The following is a 23555-nucleotide window of genomic DNA, read 5'->3' as shown; positions in this document are numbered from 1 at the left end:
CACCTGTGACTGACAACTGCGTTTCATGCAGTGTTGTTGTAGTCGCATCAGTCTCAGGATATTAGAGCGTGAGGTAATATTTTATTGCACAACTTCTGTAGGAGAGAGAGACGCTTCTCGGCTACACAGAGCTCTTCCACAGGTCTGGGAAAGGTACTCAGCGTGTCTCAGCTAAATACAAGATTGAACAGATAATTAAGCAGGGCTGCCGAGAGCACATTCGGGCCCCGGTGAAAAAAAAACTTCGGGCCCCCCCAGCAAGGGCAGGGCCCCCTTCGGGAATTCCCCCCCCCCCAAAGGGCGGACTGGCTAAACAGAGCGGGGGGAAGCCGGGCCCCCTTCCGGACCGCCAGGCCCCGGTAATTTGTACCGGCTTCTCCCCCGCTCTCGTCGGCCCTGAGCATAAGTAGTTACCACATATTTTATGGGACCATTCAAGGTAAAGTGGCCTATTAACATCCCTTTATTCCTAGGACGAAAAAGGGGGTTAGTGGGTTACAGATTGTTGTAATAAGCCATAAATTCTGTCTCTTTATTAAGACCATGATTTTTAGTGTCTAGCAAAATTATAAATTCAAGTTGCCAGGCTCGTCTTTTGAAAGTGTTGTGCAGGTATCCTTTCAGGATGAGAACACAGGCGATAGGTGTTTTTGTCTTTTATCATTTTCCTATGTGGGTTCATTCGAGAGCTTAGTGATTTTCCTGGTTGCCCACCGTTGCTATTGGGCATTTAGTGCACTGGATCGGTAATCACATGTTGTGAAAGGCGTGTGTAGGACCCCTGGAATTTGAAAGGTGAGCTGTGGGGGGTGTTGATCATTGTGGCAGTGGAGATATGTTTGAAGGCCAGAGAGGGGGTTCACAGAAGATTTCTTTCAGGATGGGGTCCCCATTGAGTATGGATTATTGGTTGATGATACCCTGTATGGGGTCCAGTGTGAGGTGCTGGGTGACAACTAGGGATGTGCAGTCAGAGTGGCTGTAGATGAGAAAATGGTCTGTCTTGTGTGTCCCCCCAAACATCTGAGTTGAAGTAAATTTTACCTGCTTACCTACCTAGTGGCTCTTTAAAGTGGCATGAAGTTTTCTTCCAGAGGAGTTGACTAATTCAGATAAAAAGCTAGTCTTGTAAGTCCTCCTGGAGTTTGGAAGGGCCCCTTTAGCTGGAAGTGTGACTATGCATCCTGGAGGATGAGTAAGTTCTCAGTTCCATACGATTCAGACCTATATTGTACTTGAACAAATGTATATGTATGATTGAGGTCTATAAAATAATGACTGGTATGAAGTAAATAAGGAAGGTTATTTACTCCTTCTCATAACACAAGAACTAGTAGGCAGCAGGTTTAAAACAGAAGGAAGTATTTCTTCACACAACACACAGTCAACCTGTGGAACTCTTTGCAAGAGGAGGTTGTGAAGTCCAAGACTATAACAGGGTTCAAAAAAGAACTAGATAAATTCATGGAGAATAGGTCCATCAATGGCTATTAGCCAGAATGGGCAGGGATGGTGTCCCTAGCCTCTGTTTGCCAGAAGCTGGGAATGGACAACAGGGCATGGATCACTTGATGATTACCTGTTCTGTTCATTCCCTCTGGGGCACCTGGCATTGGCCATTGTTGGAGGACAGGATACTGGGCAAGATGGACCTTTGGTATGACCCAGTATGGCTACTCTTTGTTCTTAAGGTGGTTCAACCCTTTAAGGTAGTAGGAACCAGGCCAGACAGCCGTGTTGAGAGGTCTGGCTCATCTAAATCCAAGCATGCTGGGGGACGTAATTACTTGAAGAACTAGGGATCTGTGGTGTTAGGTGGCAGTCACATGACCAGCCACAGTAGGAAATCCTGTAGCTAACTTAGTCCGTGGCTGAAAGAGTACAGGGTAGAGTTCTCCAGAGATCCCAGGCAGCCTTCTGGGAGACGAGACCTGCAGAGACAGTCTCAGTTTAGGGATTGTCTAGCCCCGGGGAGCGGGGGAGACTATACAGATGCTGGAGCCTATTACAAACTGCTACTAATTGAGCCCAGGGAAGAGAGCTATAAAGTTTTGACTGTTCATTTTTATAAACCAGACCCAGTATGGGAACACTACTGTGAAAACAGCACATGTGGAAGCTGAAACTAGAGGAATTCACAATACAGATAAGATGAAAAATGTTAATAGTGAGCATAATCAACCACTAGAAGAACTAAACAAGGGGTTCTGATGGGATTCTCCATTGCTGGAAATATTAAAATCAAGATTGGATGCTTTTCTAGAAGATACTTGCTTTAGTTCAACCATAGCTATTGGACTTGAAGCAGGAATTAATTACAGGAAGACAAATGGCCAATGTTATAGAAAAAGTCAAACTAGATGATCACAACAGTCTCTTCTGGCTTTAAAATCTGAGTGTGTGAAAATAATTAAGAACTTTACTTTGGATTCATATGTGGCTTTGACAAGAGGACATGTTAATATTTGTTTTGATTTAAGCATGCATTGTTCCTTAAAGTAGGGCTTTTAATATGAATTTATACTATTGAAGAGTTCAGAACTAATGAAGTACACCCTTACCCCGATATAACACGAATTTGGATATAATGCGATAAAGCAGTGCTCTGGGGGGGGCTGTGCACTCCGGTGGATCAAAGCAAGTTCGATATAATGCGGTTTCACCTATAACGTGGTAAGATTTTTTGGCTCCCGAGGACAGCGTTATATTGAGGTAGAGGTATAATTCAGTTACAATCATGAAACCACTATTCAGTCAGTACTAGAGGATGCACTGTTGGATGGATGCCCAAGGAAGAGGTATTGTCAGCTGGTGCAGTATTTGACATGCATCAGACAATATGTTAGATCTGTAAAATGATGTACATACTTGTCTTAAAGTGACTTTAAAACATGCCAACAAAAATATCTCTTTTGAATATCTCCTAGCTGTGATATGTTAGTGAGAGTTTCTACAGAATTGATATTTGAATGTGTTTAATTTATATGCACTTCATTTCAATATTCCTTTTAAATTAATTGAACGATGGAAGTCTGAAAACATTAATTACAAAATGCAGAGGGCTCATTGTATTACTACTTTTTCAGGTATTTTTAGCGGACTCCCACAAGTGATCTGGCACCATGGTGGCCCTGTCCTTGAAGATCTGCGTCCGCCAGTGCAATGTGGTGAAGACGATGCAATTTGAACCATCCACTGCAGTGTATGATGCATGTAGAGTTATTCGTGAGCGAGTGCCTGAGGCTCAAACAGGGCAAGGTTAGTCTGTAAATCTATATCTCTCCCTCCTCTCCTCCCCCCCCCAAGTTTGTTTAAAGAAAAAAAATGCACTTCAGCAATTTGTTTTACTTGAAAGGTGTTCCATTCTCTCTGCACTTAATGTTCTTGGTTGAATAGCAATTGTTTTAAAAATCCCATTCTTTCAAGGTCTAATATGCACTAAAACCACAAGCATAAATCTGTAACTGGTTACAACTAGAGTGGGTTAAGTGTCTCATTTACTTTTTTAATGAAAAATGGGTTTGAACAAACAACTCTTTTTTGTGAAACTTTCAGATTTTCATAAAAGGAACTTTTTTTGGCTGCCAAAAACTATAAGACTCGGTTGTTAGGGTTTTTGATGAAAATTTTAATCATCAAAACTTTCACTTCCTGACCAGCTCTCTCACATGCAGGTTGTGTCCACAGAGCATCTTTCCCTGTTTGCACAGCCACATCTACCACGTTGTCAAGCTGTGTTGGTAACAGGGCAGTCTGGGGAAATATGGGCAGCTGCTCCGCAGTACTGCAGCGAGTGGGGACTGCCTGGAGCATGCACAGTCAATGACTTTAGCAGGAAACGGGACACAATGCACTCAGCGCTAAGGAGGATACTGGGCCAAACAGACTACACAAGCTTCGTTAGAGGATTTTGTGCACAGCAAAGAAAAGTGCTGAAATGGTTACAAAAAGACAACTATGTGCCAGCCTGGGCCTACAACAGGCAAAACAATGTTGGCTCCCATAGTTACTAACCTAGGTTAAATGTGCCACATGCAGATACAAGCTGTGTTGAGTGAAACCATGCTGCTACCTGGTTACAAACTCAGTTGAGAAGTGTGGTATGGACATGGAAAGGACTCTAGCCAGCCATGTTGTAAGAGCTATTTAGAAGTAATGCACAGGTATTGTAGCTGTAACACAAGGACCTGCAGGCCTGAGGCCTGTATGACATTTATTTTAGCGTAACCAAGCCCTAGATAATTTGATATAAAATGGCAGTAATGATGTAGGTGGTTATTAGGTAAGTTGTAATTGACCGAGAATTTGACTTTGAGTCACAAGGTAAGTATTAAAATAAACAAGAGGGGTACGTGTTGGCAACAGGTGAAGTAAGATGCCTCAGAAGTATACTTGTGTAATTTTAGGGAAAGTTTAAAAGGATGCTGAATTTGACCAAAACATACATGAATTAACCGTAGGTGTACCATGGCAACAAATTGATGTAAATGCTAATGAATATAACATAAGTGACTAATTGACCTATTGAAGGTAGGGACCCTAAGTATAGAGGTGTGAAGGTACGTATAAGAAAAGAAGGTTGAAATCATCGTTAATATGTATGAGACATGGTGCGCGTTAGCATAACCCACTATAAAAGCTCAGACCCAGTCTGAGGACAGTAGGAAATGTTGGAATGTGCTGGCCTGATGACCATATGTTGATTGCCTCACCAGTTCCGGGATTCCTCACTATGGATAATGCGAGAATACAAGTGCTGGCCATTTTGTATTGGCACTATCTCCTTTGCTATATTACAGCATTTGTGATCTTGTTTGTTTTGCTAGTAAAGTTTATAACATTATTAGTCAGAGAATATGTAATGGATAGTTTCTCATTTGCTCTTCAAGGTCCTCATTCTGTTGACAACTTTCCTACTGTGCCTGATTCAGAGGTAGAACCCTTTCAAGCTACTGCGTAGTACATAAATTCACTCATATCAGGCTACACAATGTTTTTGCTGAACCAATTCAGGTTTATCACAAGCCTCTAGCTTTGTGCTGTTTATATTGTCCCTCTAGAACAGGGGTCGGCAACGTTTGACATGTGGCTCGCCAGGGTAAGTACCCTAGTGGGCCGGGCCAGTTTATTTACCTGCTGACGCGGCAGGCTCGGCCGATCGCAGCCCCCACTCGCCGCGATTCGCCGTCCCGGGCCAATGGGGGCGGCGGGAAGCGGCACGGGCGAGGGATGTGCTGGCCATGGCTTCCCGCCGCCCCCATTGGCCCGGGACAGCAAACCGCAGCGAGTGGGGGCCGCGATCGGCCGAACCTGCCGCGTCAGCAGGTAAATAAACTGGCCCGGCCCGCTAGGGTACTTACCCTGGCGAGCCGTGTGCCAAACGTTGCCGACCCCTGCTCTAGAATGTAAGACCTTACAACCAGGAATGGGGTCCTGGCCTGTCACTAAGGCCTCTAAGTATGACAATAATAAAAATAATAAAAAATAATGAACCTGTTGATTACATATACCTCCCCTACTTTAGAGCTATTATTTCTGTTATAAATTTTGAAGCAGGTGTTGCCCACGAAAGCTTATGCCCAAATAAATTTGTTAGTCTCTAAGGTGCCACAAGTACTCCTCATTCTTTTTGCTGATACAGACTAACACGGCTACCACTCTAAAATACTGTTGTTTCTCTAGGTAGTCTAATTGTCACAAGAGTAGTGGTATGTTTTCGGTACAGAAATATTTTCTCCCTGTAGAGGAGTATTTTAGCATGACAGGGCCTTAGTATATGGATATAAGAAAAGGCATTTTATTAGTCCAGTCTTGCACGGTGCTGAGTGTACTCAACTTCTGTTGAAATCAATAGAAATTTAGGGCTGCATATCTTTTTAACGTCAGGTGCAAGAAGAAGGGAACTCATCTAACTACAGATTTTCTCTTGTGTAGAAGGTTTTTTAAAACCTACAACTGCATTGCAATAAGTGTGTGAATGACACTGCTAAGTAGAAATATAATTACTGAGCTACTGTATCATTCCTCTTTTGCTGATGAAGCTAATTGGCAAGTTTGACATTCCTGAGGGTACAATCTGGATTATAGGACAGCTATGCCCCATTAATTCTCCAGTGTGGTGTATGCTATGCACTCCTCTGCTGTGTGAGCCCACTCACATCAGCCCCTAGCGTGCAAGTCACTGCTAGACAAATACCAGAGTGCTATGCGTAGCCACTCTTGAATTACATATCGGGCGACACTTGCATATACCTAGTTCCAGCCTTGCACCCCAGAAATGTACCATCTTGTACTTCTCAGTAACTTACTGAGCAATACAAGTGCATAAAGTCCATCATTTTAACAAAGAAAATGATCACGCCACCAGCTTTTGTTACCTGAGTAGATTCCCCAAGCCCTTCTGCCAGAAGCACACTGGATTAGATAAAACATTAAAATAAGTTTATTAACTACAGAGATTTTAAATGATTATAAGTGATGTAGACATAGAAGATCAGAATTGGTTACAAAAAGAAATAAAAGATAAAAACCACAAGCTGTTTCCTAAACTTTACCAAGACTAAATTTGAAACAAACAGCTTTTCTCACCCCTCTCAATGTTGCAGGCAGTTCACAGTTCTTAGTACACAGGCTGGGGTCCCTTCCCAGCCTGGGACTAATTTTTCACAGTTCCAAATCCTTCAAGCAATCCCCATTGCTAGAGCCCTGCAGATCTGTGGATATCCATAGCTCATTTTTGCGAATCGCAGATTAGATGAGGATACAAATTTTATATCTAAAGCTCTGCGGATATCTAAAGATTTTATATCTAAATCTATTTTATATCTATATCTTATATATCTGAAGATCCGCGGATCATTTTTGTGGACTGCAAATTCGATGCAGATACAAATTTTGTATCTGGGTAGAGCTCTACCCATTACCTATATGCTTTGCACTCACTCCTTCATATGAATTGCAAATTCTTGCTCGCACCTTCTGTATACCTGCAGCTTGAGGTGTTTCTGGGGATGATATGCCAGTCCTTTGTTATTTCTAAAGAGCTAGTCTGGGTGTTCCCCAGACTCACAGCATGTTTCAATAACAAACATATGGCAAATCTCATAACTCCATATACAGTATTGATGCACACATTTTAAACAGGGGAGTAATATTCAGCAGATTATGACTTTTCCAATGATACTTCGCAAGACATACTTTGTACAAGATTTATCAGAATTTTGTAAAAGTGGTGAGCATTATAGTGTAGACTGTCATGACAGGTTAGTTTGGGATACTACATAATTACACCAAGTGACACAGACTGGTTGGCTTGTCACTGTCACACCAGCACCAGAATGCAATAAACACAATATGCTAATTTTTCTGTAAGAATAATATGTACTGTGCAAAGATCATTGCTTGTCCATGATTGAACTGAGAGGAATGAACATTTGGAGCTATATTAGATGCACAATTTGTGGAATGATTTGATGTAATTGACTGTATGCTGATCTTATGTTTCCTAATCATCGCTGTGTGTATGGGTTTGCTTTCCAGTGATTAGCTTCCTAAATTAATGTATGTAAGGAACTTTCTGGCGTCTTTTTACTTTCAGGGGCTTTGGGAAAGGTTTATTCATTAAAACTCCATATTTTTAGGCTAAATTCCTCTGAGAAGCTTATTTCTTCATAAATTGTATGTTTGAGACAGGTTACACAGCATCTATTAAAAACGCAAGCAGATTTTTTCTTTGAAAGCTGGCTCAAAGCAGTTTATATAAAAATTCACTATCTTTAGGTGTTTAACCATTTTATTCAACAAAAAGATAAACCTCTTTAGGCTTTATTGGCAGAAACTATGGTCTTTATTTTGTTGCACTTCTAATGGCTGGTAGTCTGTATGGACCTGACGCTACAATCTTACTTTTAACATGTGTCAATAAAGAGATCGTGATGTGTTTAGTCCAAAGTATGTGCAGCGTACTCACAGACACTGTTATGATGGATACAAAAGCGAGGAATAACTTCACATAGTTGTAATTGCCAGGAAAGTAGTATCAATTGAATTAGATGTTTTCATGGATTCTTAGTTTATTCAGTGAAACACTTTCATCAAGTAAATTCTGCATGTTTTAAAGCAGAACTGTTGGTTAGTAGTATGAAGTGACTGAGTGAAAAGTCTATTAGCCTTAAATCTGAACTTTTCTGCATTTTTGATTATTATAAAAGTGTCTTATTCAAGTACAGTTAATTATAACTATGTATTACACATGCAGAATGAGATTTGCTTGATGAACCATCCACTTCAGTGTAGAGTAAATCCTATCTTTAAAATCCTGCCCTCTGCTGTCTAAGCTACATTTTCTTTAACTGGAGTAACTATACTTCTGCCAAACACTCATTAAGAGTGGAACGTAAATTGACAGAAGCTTGAACTTGAATTCTGGTCACCATATTGTTTTTCTTCGTTTGTTTTACCACAGTAATTGTGCCTTTTCTGTTTTGTTCCTCAGCCTCTGATTATGGACTGTTCTTGTCAGATGAAGATCCTCGGAAAGGTATTTGGTTGGAAGCTGGAAGGACACTGGATTATTATATGCTGCGAAGTGGGGTACAGCAAAATTCTTTAGTCTTTTTTTCACCAACAGATTTTAAGTCCTTGAAAAACATTTGGATGCAAGGACAAACCATTTGTTATCCTACAAGTGTCAGAGTTGGCAACCACTGTAGAACAGAATACCCAGCTAAAAGAATGAAAAATACTCATTAATTTTCTGAGTAAGACACAAATATTGGTCATTTGCATCCAAACGTATACATTGGTATGGTACCAGGAGGTGGTTTAGCCTTTTCATTGCAAAGAAGGGATTATCCTTTCTTTCTTATGTATGAGTGGAAGCAGAAGTGAACTGATATTTTTAATAGGGTTTGATCTCCTGGGTGAGATTCTGTGCTGAGCCTTTGAGAGGTGCAGTACAGAACTAGCACCTTTAAGCCACCTTTATGCCTACCTAATCGTGGGCTGCTCTAGGGGCCGTAGAGACCACTGGTGTAACTTGGACAACCCTTGGGGCCTCAGTAACAGCTGGCCAGAACTTCTGCAGTGCTGCAGCCCTGCCCCTGAAACACCCTTCCTGACTCTAGCTCCACCTCAGCACGCCCTGTATGCCAGGGCTTGTGAGGGGTCCTCAGCACCGTTATGGCTGGTCTTTCACAGTACCTGTACTGGGGAAATCCTCTGAGAGCAGCCAGGGCTTTTAGATCCCCTTCATGCTGCTCTGGCATGAAGACTCTGCAGCAGGTTATTGAAGGTCTGAATAGTAGGGTTTAGTAGAGTCACTAACACAGTTTTTAAACTAAAGCAATGTTGACTGTCAATACTAGAACTAGCCCCTGATGCAGGCAACAAGCTTTTAAAGTTTGTCTAAATAGTTCTTAAAAAATAATGTTGTATTTGTCAAATTAAAATTTCAGTCTGCTCCAGATTTCAGCTACATCAGTGGTTTACAGGGTTGGAATGGTTCTGAAGCTGTGTAATTCTTTGTGTGGTTTATTCCCTAGGATATTTTGGAGTACAAAAAGAAACAGAGACCTCAGAAAATACGAATGCTGGATGGATCAGTGAAAACAGTTATGGTGGATGATTCTAAAACTGTTGGTGAATTGCTGGTTACCATTTGCAGCAGGATAGGTGAGATTTCTTGGTCTGAATTTGTAAGAGAACATGATTTCCCCCCCCCCCCCCCCCCGGCATGGTTTTTACTTTGGGTTTCAGGATTCTATGCATGTTATATACCGCAATTTATCAACATCAGCCTTGTTATACCTGTTTGAAAATAGGTAATCAGTTATGCTGCATTAAAATACTCAAAATGGCTTTTTTCCCATCCCATAAAGCGGTTGCATCTGCCTTCCTGTGTGAATTAGTGGGGATTTACACGTTAAACGTTTTGCTACCAGATAGCACTCCCCAGTTAGAGGCGCTTACATTATTTAACACCTAATGTTTTAAATATTTCAGTATTTATTTCTTCCACATACAGTTTCCTTCTGTGAGGTGGTGAAGTAAAACTAACTTCATGCCTAACTAATGTTTAAGCAGGGATAGAATTTACTCTTCTATCTTATTGAGTGGCAAAGACTTCTATTTATATTAATGTGATCACTAAAGATATACAGGACTGGTTTACGCCAGTGTCTTAATGCTGGTTTGAATTGGGTACTACATTTAAATATGAATTGCACATTGAAAAACTGCTACAATTTAGTAATCAGTGAAAAAGTAGGTCATTTCTCCAGGTGATGTAAAGAAATGGCTTAGTGACCAGAAATGCCTTCTTGCATTTTCACCTGCTCATTTCACAAACATGCCTAACCACGGGGACCCATATTGTTGTCACTTCTAGACTTCACTGTGATATTGTGTTCTGTCGGGAGTTGACCATGGAAGCCGCTCAGAGCAGCTGGTGTACAGTATGGCTCCTTAGTCATCTTAGACTCTTTCTGTCCTGAATAGCACAACTCACATTGTCAGTGCTTAACAAATACTGGAAAACACAAGCAAGACAAAGAAATGAGAGCAACTTAAACGTGTACTAAGTGCTCTACACAGGCACTCGATACAGTTTCATGTGAAATTTATAGTGAGGATTAACATCTGTAAAGCGCTAAAGTTGCCTAGAATCCCGATGTTTCAGAGGCTTTCTTTCCCAGTGCTCTGCCACATTTTGTCTATCCATACTTAAGGAAGAAATTGCAGGAGTCCATGACCCGGAATTCTCCATCACATGGCCTCAGTTCTGGAACTTTATTCTGCTCAAAATCCTCGAGAGCTTGACCTGGTTATATTTCTCAGGAGATATAAAATTTTTAAGAAAGCAGCTTTCTTGAGACTGATAAAAGGTAAATACTGAATCAACTCCACGTACAGAGTGTATAATATTTTGAAGGATAATTTTCTGAGCCTGATAGACAGATGTTGTGCTTTTGGTGCCAATTTTTATTAGAAAGATTGACTAGGTGCCATACTCGATAAATTCATATAACAATACATTTTAGCACTTGGTCTGGAATGTGCTTAGACTTTAACTTCAAATATACTACACTTTAAACAATATTTAGAATAAACCCTTTCCTGCTGTCCTAGTATATGTTACATTTTCATGTTTTGGCTGCTGGAGTTGCATGCTTATTCTGTGTTCACACTTGTAGGTATAACCAATTATGAAGAGTACTCCGTAATCCAGGAGAGCATTGAGGAGAAAAAGGAGGAGGGCACAGGTACACTTAAGAAAGACAGAACGTTGTTACGAGATGAAAGAAAAATGGAGAAGTTGAAGGCGAAGCTTCATACAGATGATGATTGTGAGTACTATAAGCCAAGAGGCTGTTTGACCCTGTGCACCGCCACCTGTGGCTGAAGCAGAAGCCTGAGTAACTTAGCTTTGAGGAGCCCCTGTGGCATGGGGTTTTGGGCATTTGCCCTACTTACTACCCCTTAACACTGGCCCTGGCCTTCATATGCTGAAAACATGTTTTTTGTGGCACAGGTGGGCCATGGAGTTTTGACAGCACGTTGGGGGGACCTCAGAAAGAAAAAGGTTGAGAACCCCGGGTTTAGGGTAATTTTTTCAAGGTAAAATATAAATTTGTGATATTATAAGGTGTTTGTGCTTGTGTTCCAGTAAACTGGCTAGATCACAGTCGAACATTCAGAGAACAAGGAGTTGATGAAAATGAAACACTGCTGCTGAGGCGAAAATTCTTTTATTCGGACCAGAATGTAGATTCAAGAGATCCTGTTCAGCTGAACTTGCTTTATGTTCAGGTATAGTACGTATAGCAGAGAAACCTCTTCCATCCTATTGAGGAATTCTGTGTGGTATTAGAGTAGCAGCCGTGTTAGTCTGTATCCGCAAAAAGAACAGGAGTACTATCAAGATAGCTCAGTAGAGACAGTTTGATAAGAAGTGTGAGAATACTTACAAGGCTATCTTGATGATCACTTCAAAAGTTTTTTTTTCTCTCTTACTTAATTGGCCTCTCAGAGTTGGTAAGACAACTCCCACCTGTTCATGCTCTCTGTATGTGTGTATATATATCTCCTCAATATATGTTCTACTCTATATGCATCCGAAGAAGTGGGCTGTAGTCCACGAAACCTTATGCTCTAATAAATTTGTTAGTCTATAAGGTGCCACAAGTACTCCTGTTGTTTCTGTGTGGTATTGTTATAGCTAATACTGTAATTGCTTGTGTGTTTAGCTACCACGTGCACTTATTTCTTTACCATCCCTGCCCTGTATTTGAATTGGAACTTGGGGAAATTCTGTATCTCTTTCATGAGCTTCGTTTCTGGAGTTGGGAGCAGGTCTTGATGTCTGGTTTGCAGGGCCAAATTTTGTTCTCGCTTACCTTTTGCAACCCCACACACAACTGTGTGAACAGGGGAGTTGCAGCATTTGAAGACTATGGGTTTGTCTGTTAACTGAGGACAGACTGCCTCAGGAAAAATATTAATGATGGATAATCCTAAAAAACGCTGCTTGACTTTTCCAGACTAGTTGAGGTGTTGGCAGCTGGAAAAACGATTTATTGTTAAAACGAGCAAATTGGATGTGTTGGCCATTGTAAAAACGGCATTTGAAGTTACTTTGTGTCTTGGTGTGCATTTTCATGATAGAACCACGCTTCCCATTTTCTATGGCCTTGTTTATAATGACTCAACTGACCATATTGAGATGGGAAATAATTACGTATTATTTGGGAAAGAGGCCAGAGCACCTGTCCTCATTATAAAAGCGGGTTTCAGTTTTTTGCCCTTAATTTTCATAATCATTAAAGTTCTCGTAATTGCCATGTCTTAAAGCTGAAGTCTTTTTAGCTTTCACAGGGGCATTGGGGCTACCAGAAAAAGGCAAAAAATATCTGAGCCAGATGGATAAACTTTGCAGAGGGAATAGTTAGCTAAATTCTTAAAGCACCCCTGCTTTTAATGTCTACTTGTTTTACAGGTAACTTATAAAAATCGTGTCTAAAATAGACAAACTGGTTCTAACAAAACATGTTGTAATGCATCAGTAGTATGAACACAATCACAAAATCACTTCCTAGGAATTAATTATGTGGTATGGAGATTAACTAATAGGTCAGTCCTCCTGAACCTGGTCCAGGTCCATGATTACTGAAAGTTTGCCATCCAGATGACTGTTCAGGCTGAGAGATAGAAGAGTTCTTCAAGGGTTGGTCCCTGTCTGTATTCCACTTTGGGGATACACATGCTGTCTGTGCCCCTGGAGTTGGAGAATTTTGGCCTGTGCATGTGCTTTTGCTCTTCTTGTGCTCCCAACCAAGGAGAGAAAGTGCAGGGCAGGCCAACTGCTCTCCAGTTCCTTCTTACCACCTTATGGCCTGGGTTGGTGCATATCACGGCTAGTTGTAATATTTGCTGTTCTTTCCCTAGCTGTACCTGTGAAGCACAGGAACTTGGCTTAGAAAACACCTCATAGAGAAGGCCATGAGGCTGCAGTCGGACCTGGGACAGGGGGCACCTGTTGTACATCAGCCTAAATCTACACAAAGTACACCTCCCACCCCAAGATCCTATTCTGCTACAGTGGAGTCTGTACTCAGATTCCTTATTGGGGTCTCATCAGGAAGGCAGAGAACACTCACACAAACATAAAAATAGGTCTCCTCCTAAGTCATCTCTGAAATCGTCAATCCTTAGCACTGTCAACCTCTAAGGACTTGGGACATGCAAAGTCCCAGGGCCAGGACTCTTAACACCCATAAAGGAAGGGCTTCTTTGATACCAGATCCCGTTCCAGTGACACCCATTCCATCAGTACAGTACAGTTGTAGCAACACGAAGTCTCCCTCTTCTGACCAGTTCAGTACAAGTGGCTTGGACCCCTCACACTCCAAGGAAATCAGAGACTTACACTGCACCGAAGAATGTCTTTGCTCTTTCTCCAGCATCAGGACCTTCCCTAATGAGGTAGATGGTGACTGCACCCGTTGATGTTACCTTGGACCAGTGGCTTTCAACCTATGGTCCGTGTAGACAGACTATATCTAAGGGGTCCGTGAAACAGTCTTGGTGTTCCAGTACTTTGTGCAACCACTAAATTTACACACATGACAATAAAGGAAAATGCAGGTGGCCATCATCCATCACTGTTCATACATTTGCAATTAGTATTTTCCATATTAATTAGGTAGATAACTTTCCTTTCTGTTACAGCAGGGTATATTGTATGTAAATCACATGAAATATTTAGGCAAGAGGTTCAGTTTTGAAAACTGGGGCAGCTCTCTTGGCCTCAGTGGGACTGTGGCGATTTACACCAGAGAAGGACCTGGCCCTTTGTTTATTTTGTTAGTTATAAACATATCCACAATGGAATAACAGATACTTTCTGACAGGAAAGCTTGCTGCTTGATTCTTGGCTTGTGTTCTGGCTGTTCAGGAATTTCAAAGACACTTTAACGGCTTCTGATGTGCTTGACATGTCTCTACTTACCTTTATAGGCTCGAGATGACATTCTGAATGGCTCCCATCCGGTCTCCTTCGAGAAGGCTTGCGAGTTTGGAGGCTTTCAAGCACAAATCCAGTTTGGACCTCATGTAGAGCACAAACACAAACCTGGATTTTTAGAGTAAACCATTTTTGCTAATTTCTAAATTTGTGTCATTCTATCCATGCAGCAATGCATAAAACAGTGGGTGTGTTCTGTGTTTCTGTCATCTTAGACTGATCTTTGATCAGTCAGTGCCATTTCTTAAATCGTTACTTTAGTGAGCTTTATACTTGATTTAAGGTATTCAAGAGACTCTCTTAAAAATGGTGGTGTGCTTTGGAACATACTATGCTTCAACCTTGATTGTCAAGAACTCTAAGTTATTGTAACTGTTACATGATGCTCAGTTATGCAGACAAATTCAGTTCCAATTAATTTGAGTAATCAAACTTCTGGTGTACCATCTGTGTTTAGTCTCACTACTGATTGGCCAATGACTCTTTACTTAAAGAGCTACCGATGTCTCAGAAAACACTATATGTAATAGACTTAATTTATTCCTGGTCCTCATTACTGAGACTGGTTGCGTAACAATTACATAACAGCATATTGATTTCTTCAGGGTTTGACCATTGTCTGTGTATTCCCCTCCTGATGTGATGTGATATAGTGGGATGCTGTAGAAGTGCTAAGACAGGGGTTCTCAAACTTTTGTACTGGTGATCCCTTTCACATAGCAAGCCACTGAGTGCAACCCCCCTTATAAATTAAAAACATATTTAACACTATTATAAGTATTGGAGGCAAAGCGGGGTTTGGGATGGAGGCTGACAGTTCGTGACCCCCCCTCCCCCCCATGTAATAACCTCGCGACCCCCTCAGGGGTCCCGACCCCCAGTTTAAGAACCCCTGTGCTAAGATAATACTAAGTGAAGGTTATGACACCTGGATCTAGTGTTCACAGTAGTTGTTCCCTTTAGAGGCATTATTCCTTTAATTTCTTAAAAAAAAAAGTTTTCCCATCACAGCAGGGTTTCCCATATTAGAGCTCATTTAACTTCTCTCAAACTGCTGTGCTAAGACAACAGAGTTCAGCTGCTGATAACCTTTTCGGGTTTAGTCTTTCCTGGTTATTTGCAAAGAATAAAAAAATTATTGTACCCAGCAGCTCTCTGGATGTTGGACACAACCTGCAGAATGTAGATTTCCACTGTGCGGGCTATGGCAGACGTACTGTAACTCATTAAACTACAAAATCCTTTGCAGTATAAGGACTAGGTTTACTTGGTCCTGCCTCAGCACAGTGGGCTGGACTTGATGACCTCTCGAGGTCCCTTCACCAACCCTATGTTTCTAGGATTGTATGATTCTATCTTTGACAAACAATATATAAATAATTGAAATTCACATCTTAGGGGAGAGAGGAGAGTTTTCCTCTAGTGGAGTATACATACAGCTCAACTTAAAAAGAGCCTGTTGTCTCTAGGGTTTTTTCGTAGAAATGATTTTATTTTAATTAGCCATAATTCAGTCAGAATAGTGAGGCATTTTATGTGACACTGATACAAACAGTATATATCCATTGTGCAGGCGTATGCCAATTCTTGCATGTACATTTCGTTAGCCTTTTTGTAACATTCAGTTAATGTTCCTTGATCAGCTTTTCCAGGTGTTCTTATTTTTTCCGTTGAAATATACTGATATGTTTAATCTAAGTCTGAAAGAGTTTAAGTTGCATAGAAGTTGCACATTACAACTCAATTGAAATAGGGTTGAGCAGTGTTCATTGACTAAACAATGTGACCTCAACACATAACAGGCTTCTATAAGAGATTCCATCTGCTTATACAAAAACAAATAAAGCAAATCCGGTTGATTACTTTTCAGCATTTTTCCAAAACAGATTGGTTTAGTTTACCATATCTACAGTATGTTTATAGGGAGAGCTCCTTAATAGTATCCTTTTTTGTCATTGATAAATGACTTTTGGCAAATAAAGATTATTGCCTGCATTTTGTTAACACTTAGATACTGGTTGTTGGAATTTCCTTACAGAACATGCCAAAATAAATTTCCATTAGTATTAACTGTGAAAGTTCCTGGTTGATCAAATCTTAACTATCTGGATGAAGAAATATTTAAGCTTTGCATGGCACCTATGTGGGCAGACTGTGCTTTTAAATTTGAGAAAATAGCTATTAGAGAGGTCTTAAAGAAGCCCTTTTTCATTGGTATGTAGATAAGAGGGGAGTATTAAGTAGCTAAACTGCCCACCCAGATTTTTGGTCTCCAAGCAAAACCAGTAACCAATCACATAGCTCCTTTAATCCAAGCTATTTTGTAACAAGCAATAGCTTCCCCCTTTGTGGTGATTTCTTTCTTAATGAACATTAGAAAAATGTTCTTGATGCTCACGACAAACATCAAACTTTGGAAGCATGTATTTAATATCTTAAGCAAGTGAAGGAGCAAACTTATACAGGATTAAATTACTTTAAACACTGCTTGCTATTGCATGTTGGACTGAATGAATAGTTCAACAGACGAGCAATTAAAGAGATTTCAGTGTACTTGGGGTGTGATATTTAGGTGGCTTTGTTAGCACAATTAAATGAACTGCCAAGTAAGATTCAGTTATAGTGTCACAGCATAGATTAACACGATGTATTTTCTTCACAAGTAGGATTAAAATAATTTTAAACAGTGGGGATGTCTACACTGCAGTGTAAGCCCAGGGTTGGTTAGAACTCAAGTCAGCAGACTCTGGGTTTGTTAATTTAGAGCTTGAGCATCTACACTAATTTGTAACCCCAGGTTAAGAATTGTTGAACCCTGAGTCCCAACTTGTGGCTCCAGCATCTACACTGCATTATGTGGGCTTGAGTTCCACCACCAATATGCCAGACTTAGAATCATAGAAGATTAGGGTTGCAAGAGACCTCAGGAAGTCATCTAGTCCAATCCCCTGCTCAAAGCAAGACCAACCCCAACTAAATCATCCCAGCCAGGGCTTTGTCAAGCTGGCTCTTAAAAACCTCTAAGGATGGAAATTCCACCACCTCCCTAGGTAACCCATTCCAGTGATTCACCACCCTCCTAGTGAAGTAGTTTTTCCTAATATTCAACATAGACCTTCCCCACTGCAACTCGAGACCATTGCTCCTGAGAGCAGGAGACCATCTGCCATCACTGAGAACAGCCGAGCTCCATCCTCTTTGGAACCCCCCTTCAGGTAGTTGAAGGCTGCTATCGAATCCCTCCTCACTCTTCTCTTCTGCAGACTAAATAAGCCCAGTTCCCTCATCCTCTCCTCGTAAGTCATGTGCCCCAGCCCCCTAATCATTTTTGTTGCCCTCCGTCGGACTCCATCCAATTTGTCCACATCCTTTCTGTAGTGGGGGCGGCCCAAAACTGGACACAATACTCCAGATGTGGCTTCACCAATGCCGAATAGAGGGGAATAATCACTTCCCTTGATCTGCTGGCAGTGCTCCTATTAATGCAGCCCAATATGCCGTTTGCCTTCTTGGCAACAAGGGCACACTGTTGACTCGTATCCAGGTTCTTGTCCACTGTAATCCCCAGATCCTTTTCTGCAGAACTGCTACTTAGCCAGTCGGTCCCCAGCTTGTAGCAGTGCATGGGATTCTTCCGTCCTAAGTGCAGGACTCTGCACTTGTCCTTGTTGAACCTCATCAGATTTCTTTTGGCCCAATCCTCCAATTTGTCTAGGTCACTCTGGACCCTATCCCTACCCTCCAGCATATTTACTTCTCCCCCCCAGCTTAGTGTCATCTGTGAACTTGCTGAGGGTGCAATCCATCCAATCATCCAGATCATTAATGACTTCCTAAAATGAGTCAGCTCTAGCCCTTTGTGGTGCAGTGTAGGAAAATTTGATTCTCCACCAAAGTTGACTGTCCAGAGGACAAAGAAAGTCAGCCCATGGCATTGTGGGATACATTGGGCAGACTCCCAGAGCATGAGTAGAATGGGGCTGTGGCTACACTGCAAAGCAATATGACTTGAATGTGGGGTCCCAGCTTGACTCAGGTTCAGACCCTCCATTCCCTTGGGGTCTTGGTATTCTGGGTCCGAGCCCTGGTAGTGCAATTTGTGGGTAGATGGAAGGTGGGGTTAGGCTGGAGCCTGAGTTTGAACCCTGGGCTTACGTTGCAGTGTAGACATAGCTAATATTACAATAAGTCCTTCATTCCATCCATGATATCACTACCTGTGTAGTGCACTGTAAATACAAAGCTCTACAAGATAATGATCCCAAAGACTAATTTAAATGACTGGTAGCAAATAATAATAGTTGCCTGGTGCTTAATGGGTGACTTACCACTTCACTTTCTTGTGTGTTACTGAGGCCCTGGAGTGAGAATGGGAAGAGGTGTGCATAAGAGCAGTGGTCCCCAACCTTTTTCGTCTGGCAGGCGCCAGACATTGAGCCACGGAAGACCGTGGCAGCGGACGAGCATCCACCGAAATGCCGCCGACAAGCAGCAATGTCAATAGGCGTCGCCGCCGAAATGCTGCCGATTTTTGGCGGCATTTTGGCGGCAACACCTCTGGATGACGTCGGCATTTCGGGGGCGATGCCTATTAACGTTGCCGCTTGTTGGCGGCATTTCGGCGGATGCTCGTCCACCAGCCAGTACGTGGGCGCACTTAGACGCCCCGGGGGGTGCCATGGCACCCGCAGGCACCGTGTTGGGGACCCCTGCATAAGAGGAAGGAGATACCTCTGGAGAATCATATTCAGTGGCTTCCCTTAGGCTGACATCTGCCCCAAGTGGGCTGAGATTTTTGTGATTTTGGGAGCTTTTTAAAGCTATTTATTGTGCCAAATTCCACCTTGGGGACTGAACATATTTAATTCACTTCATGTTTTGAGACCTTAAGTGCCACAGAAATTAAAACTGGTTGTTACTTTGTTTTCAGGATACTACTGATATTAAGCATCCATTTAATTGCTTTTGTGGATAAAATATTATTTTTCCAACACTTCTGGAAAGATGGGGAGTGTCGCGGTGCGGGACCCACCGCTGCGGCGCCTCCTGCTGGTTGTCTCAAGGAATTAGCGTTTCTAGCCTCTGGAGCGCCCTCTGCAGGCCGGTGTCCTGCTGCCGCTGGCCCCCCGTGTCCCTCCTAGGACCCTGTGCCCCTTGTCTTTGAGGTGCTGCCCCCTGGTAATACCTCTGCAGTCTCAGGGTCTCCCCACCCAGGGGAACCCCCAACCCTCTATCCCCACCTTGCCTCAGTCGTGAGCTACTGCCAGTCATCATCTAGCCCTTGCTCACTGGCGCAGACTGCAGTGTAAAATCCACTCATCATAGACAAGGGGGGTTTGGACCTGCTGCCTCTGCCTACCCGTGGGCTGCCCCCAGCAACCTCAGTACCTAATTGTCCTTCCACTAGACCACAGCCTGAGGGGGTTTCCAGGCCGGAACTCCCGCTCCCTTGGCCTTCCCCCAGCCCTTCCCCCTTGCTCCACTCCAGGTACCTTCTCTCAGCTCCCTGCAGCCAGGTCCCTCCCTCTCAAAGCTAGAGAGAGTCTGTCTCTGGCTTCTGGCCCCAGCCCTCTTATAAGGGCCAACTGGGCCCTCATTAAGCCAGCCTCGGCCTGTTGGGGCGTGGCCCCCAGCTAAGGCTGCTTTCCCCAATCAGCCCCACTTTTCCTTCCGTGCCACAGCCCTCTCCCCGGACTGTTTTAAGCCTTTTAAGGCAGGAGCGGGTGACCACCCCGCTAGAGGGAGCAATAGGTACTAGTGCACATATTAATAAACTGTAGTGCCACTAGAAAGCAGAGATAGTGACTGAACTGCAGATGTATAGTTGGATCATGCTTTGATATCTTTCCCTAAAGTAAAATAAAATCAGTATTTTACATCTGTATATGAACTCTTTTGAGCACTATTTCAAACTGTTGAAATATATCAGAAGGTTTAGTGAAGGAAAAAATCCCAGTTATTTACTTTGTCGGCCAGAAAAATATGAATTCTCATCACATAAGGATGTAGCTGAAATGGCTATTTTTAATGCCAGTTCATCTCCTTAACCTCACCTCTGATATTTAGTCAGTCATGGTCTTCTTTCATCATATGGTATTTTGTGCCTGTTTTAGGACCCAAAGCGGCTTATTGTTGGCAAAGAGGTAACAGGAAGCAAAGCCATTGTTTAACTATAGTACTTTTTTTCCAGTCTGAAAGAATTCCTGCCTAAAGAATACATCAAACAAAGAGGAGCTGAAAAGAAAATATTTCAGGTAATTATGAGACTGAAAAACCTAATAGTCTCTTGTCTTTTGCTTTCCACAGCTCTGTAGTCTGTGCATGTCCTCTGCTTACATAATAAATTCTCACTAACTCAAGTGTAAAGATGCTGACAGCCTCTCTTTTCTTCCATTGGCATGTTTATTATCCTTTGTTGTTGTTGTTGTTTGTTGTTGAAGGTTATTCTCTTTTCAGTGCATGTTCAAAGTTCCTTAGACCTTTTTCTCAAATATATTGAACCATGAAGAAATGCACTGGCACTGAAATAGAAGCACACTTAGGGAGGTCAGAGTTCTGTTGGCAAATGCTTGAATTCAGAGAGGTGGCTGGGAAGGATCAAATTGTTAATGACTGAAATGATCAAATACCCAACATGCTGATACTGCGGGAAACATTTTATAGGATCTTGCACTCGTGTCAGTGTTGATTAATATATAAACCTGGCAACACGCAAGTATATGAGCAATTTTATCTAGTTTGGAAAATTCTGAAGTTAGCATCTGATATATGGTTATTCACATCATGAAAGAAAATGGCAGTGACATATGATCTCAGCATGAATTTTTTTTTGCAATATTTCAGCAAAAAATGGCTCAGCCATTTCTGAGGATGAGATTAGGGGGAAATATGTTGTTTTGTCCATGTTAAAAATAATTGTTACAACAGATTTGTTGAGATGCTATAGCACCTACATACTTAGGAACAAGGACTTGAAATTTGGCAGGGGGTTGTCTTGTTGTTAGGGTTGTGTCATTTAGCATCCGTGTGACAAGCAGTCCCAATTTGGCCAAGTTATAGGCTTCAAAAGAATTTCATTTTGAATGTTTTCAAGATGCTTGTTGGAGTCAGTTTGGCAGCTAAGTTATCCAGATATTCGATCTGCACTGAGTGTGCTCCAGCCTCTGAGTTCCTGTGTGCCAGCTGGTCTTTACATACACAGTCCCAACAATGCCAACTGACAGTGCTCCATCTTGGGGATACAGTGGCTCCTCCCAGCTACCACAGGCCATTGTGGTGCTGGTCACCAGATCAGAGAACAGGGAGGCAGTTCCCTATGCTCTTGATTCTCCCTCTGCTGGTGCCCAGTCAGAATGGAAGAGGATGGAGAAGAGGAGGAAACGGACTCACAGAAATGCAGAAGGAGATAACAGAAGGTGCGGGCAAGGCACAAAGGGAATATATTAAGGGAAGGCAGTGGCTGGGAGCAGGGGATGGATTGTGAGATGGGCTGAAGTGAGAAGCTGAGAGGGAGAGGGCCAAGAGAAGAGGAGTGGGGGAGATTAGGATTTGTTGAGCAAAGGGACTGGGCCAAGAAGCTCTAGAGGAGTAACAATGAAGGTAATAGGGTAGTAATAGACCAGTAAGTCTTCCTTCAGCATCAGGCAACTTGGTTTAAATGATAGTTTAAAAAAGAATTCAAAACCTAGATGAACGTAATATCATTGGGATGAGCCAGCTTGGCTTCTGTATGGAACTCTATATTGGAGCTCCTTGAGCATGTCAACAAAGTACTGGATAAAGAGGAACCAGCTAACATTATATTGGACTTCCAAAATGCCTTTGGGAAAGTCTCTTACAAGAGGCTATTAGGGAAACTAAGTAGTCGTGAGGTAAGTGGTAAAGGACTCTTATGAGTAAGAAACTGGCCAAGAGACGAAACATAGAAATAAATGCTCCATTTTCAACAAGCTGAAGGCTGAAGTGCCGCTAGGTGAATGGATATCACAGTGACTAAAACTTAGTTGTGTTGAATGTAATGCAATGTATTTTGGAACCAATATTGAACTATTAATATTTGAGTACTTCTAAATAAATTGTAACCACTAGGAAACAGATGTCTGTCTCGTTGTGGACAGGTTAAAAATCCCTTTTCAATTTACAGTGGCTGTCCAAAAAAAACAAAAACAAAAAGTTCAAATGTGCAAAAATAGGATGTATAATGGCATAACTTTAGTGTATAAATCAGGCTATGGCCTCACATGGAAAGTTGTATTAATCTCCAATGGCAATATCTAAAAAGAGATACAACAGAGAGAGAGGGGTTCAGAGGCAAGTATCAAAATGATTAGGGACGTGGAAAAACCCTGTAGAGAAAGAAATTATTGGGCCTGTTTACCTAGGGGGATGGGGGGGGGGAGGGAAAAGGTGATGATATACAAAATAATGGATAGTATAGTGAAGGTAGATCAATGAAAATGACAGGTGTCAAGTTTATAACTAGTAAGGAAGTGCTGTGTTGCACAACTATCATATGGCATTAAATTTTACAGCCTATCATGGGCTAAGTGTAGCAAGATTTTTAAAAGATTGGTCATTTGTGTGGATGCTGGGAATCTCCAGAGTGGCTTTATGTAAGATCTGAAATTTTTTTGAAGGGATATTAAACTTCCATGATTTGAGGGATAAACATAACTGGTGGTGATTAGGCAGAAATTCCCCTTTGGGCAGCTTGTTCCATAATTCTTTGTGTTAGAAAATTTGAATATATAACCTTGCTAACATTTCAGCCCAGCAATGTTTTGATTTAATTAGTTTCACAATTAAAAAGCAGCCCTGATCAGTTAAAAGCTCCTTTCATAGTTTCCTGTGGGCATTATTTCTATTCAGTCTAAGTTATACAAAGTAAGACTGAGCTCTTGTTCTAGGAACACAAGAACTGTGGAGAGATGACTGAAATTGAAGCCAAAGTGAAGTATGTGAAGCTAGCACGCTCCCTCAGGACATACGGAGTGTCCTTTTTTCTTGTTAAGGTAAGTTCAGATTATGCTGGCAA

At 41.9% G+C, this 23555-nt stretch overlaps 1 protein-coding gene across 2 annotated transcripts in view; it reads left to right on the top strand.

Annotated features, from left to right (window-relative positions):
• Positions 1–23555, top strand: part of TLN2 (talin 2) — a 367623-nt gene that overhangs the window by 184369 nt on the left and 159699 nt on the right. For both annotated transcript variants that reach the window (XM_034782956.1, XM_034782957.1), the window contains exons 3-10: positions 3087–3258; positions 8495–8592; positions 9543–9672; positions 11193–11345; positions 11666–11808; positions 14515–14642; positions 20712–20775; positions 23428–23532. In XM_034782956.1, the coding sequence (XP_034638847.1) occupies positions 3123–3258; positions 8495–8592; positions 9543–9672; positions 11193–11345; positions 11666–11808; positions 14515–14642; positions 20712–20775; positions 23428–23532 (957 nt within the window). In that variant the 5' untranslated portion in view covers positions 3087–3122. The remainder of the gene's footprint in view (positions 1–3086; positions 3259–8494; positions 8593–9542; positions 9673–11192; positions 11346–11665; positions 11809–14514; positions 14643–20711; positions 20776–23427; positions 23533–23555) is intronic.

The sequence above is a fragment of the Trachemys scripta genome, chromosome 10, assembly GCF_013100865.1.
Source record: "Trachemys scripta elegans isolate TJP31775 chromosome 10, CAS_Tse_1.0, whole genome shotgun sequence".
NCBI lineage: Eukaryota > Metazoa > Chordata > Testudines > Emydidae > Trachemys > Trachemys scripta.
This window is presented reverse-complemented; position numbering and strand designations above follow the sequence as displayed.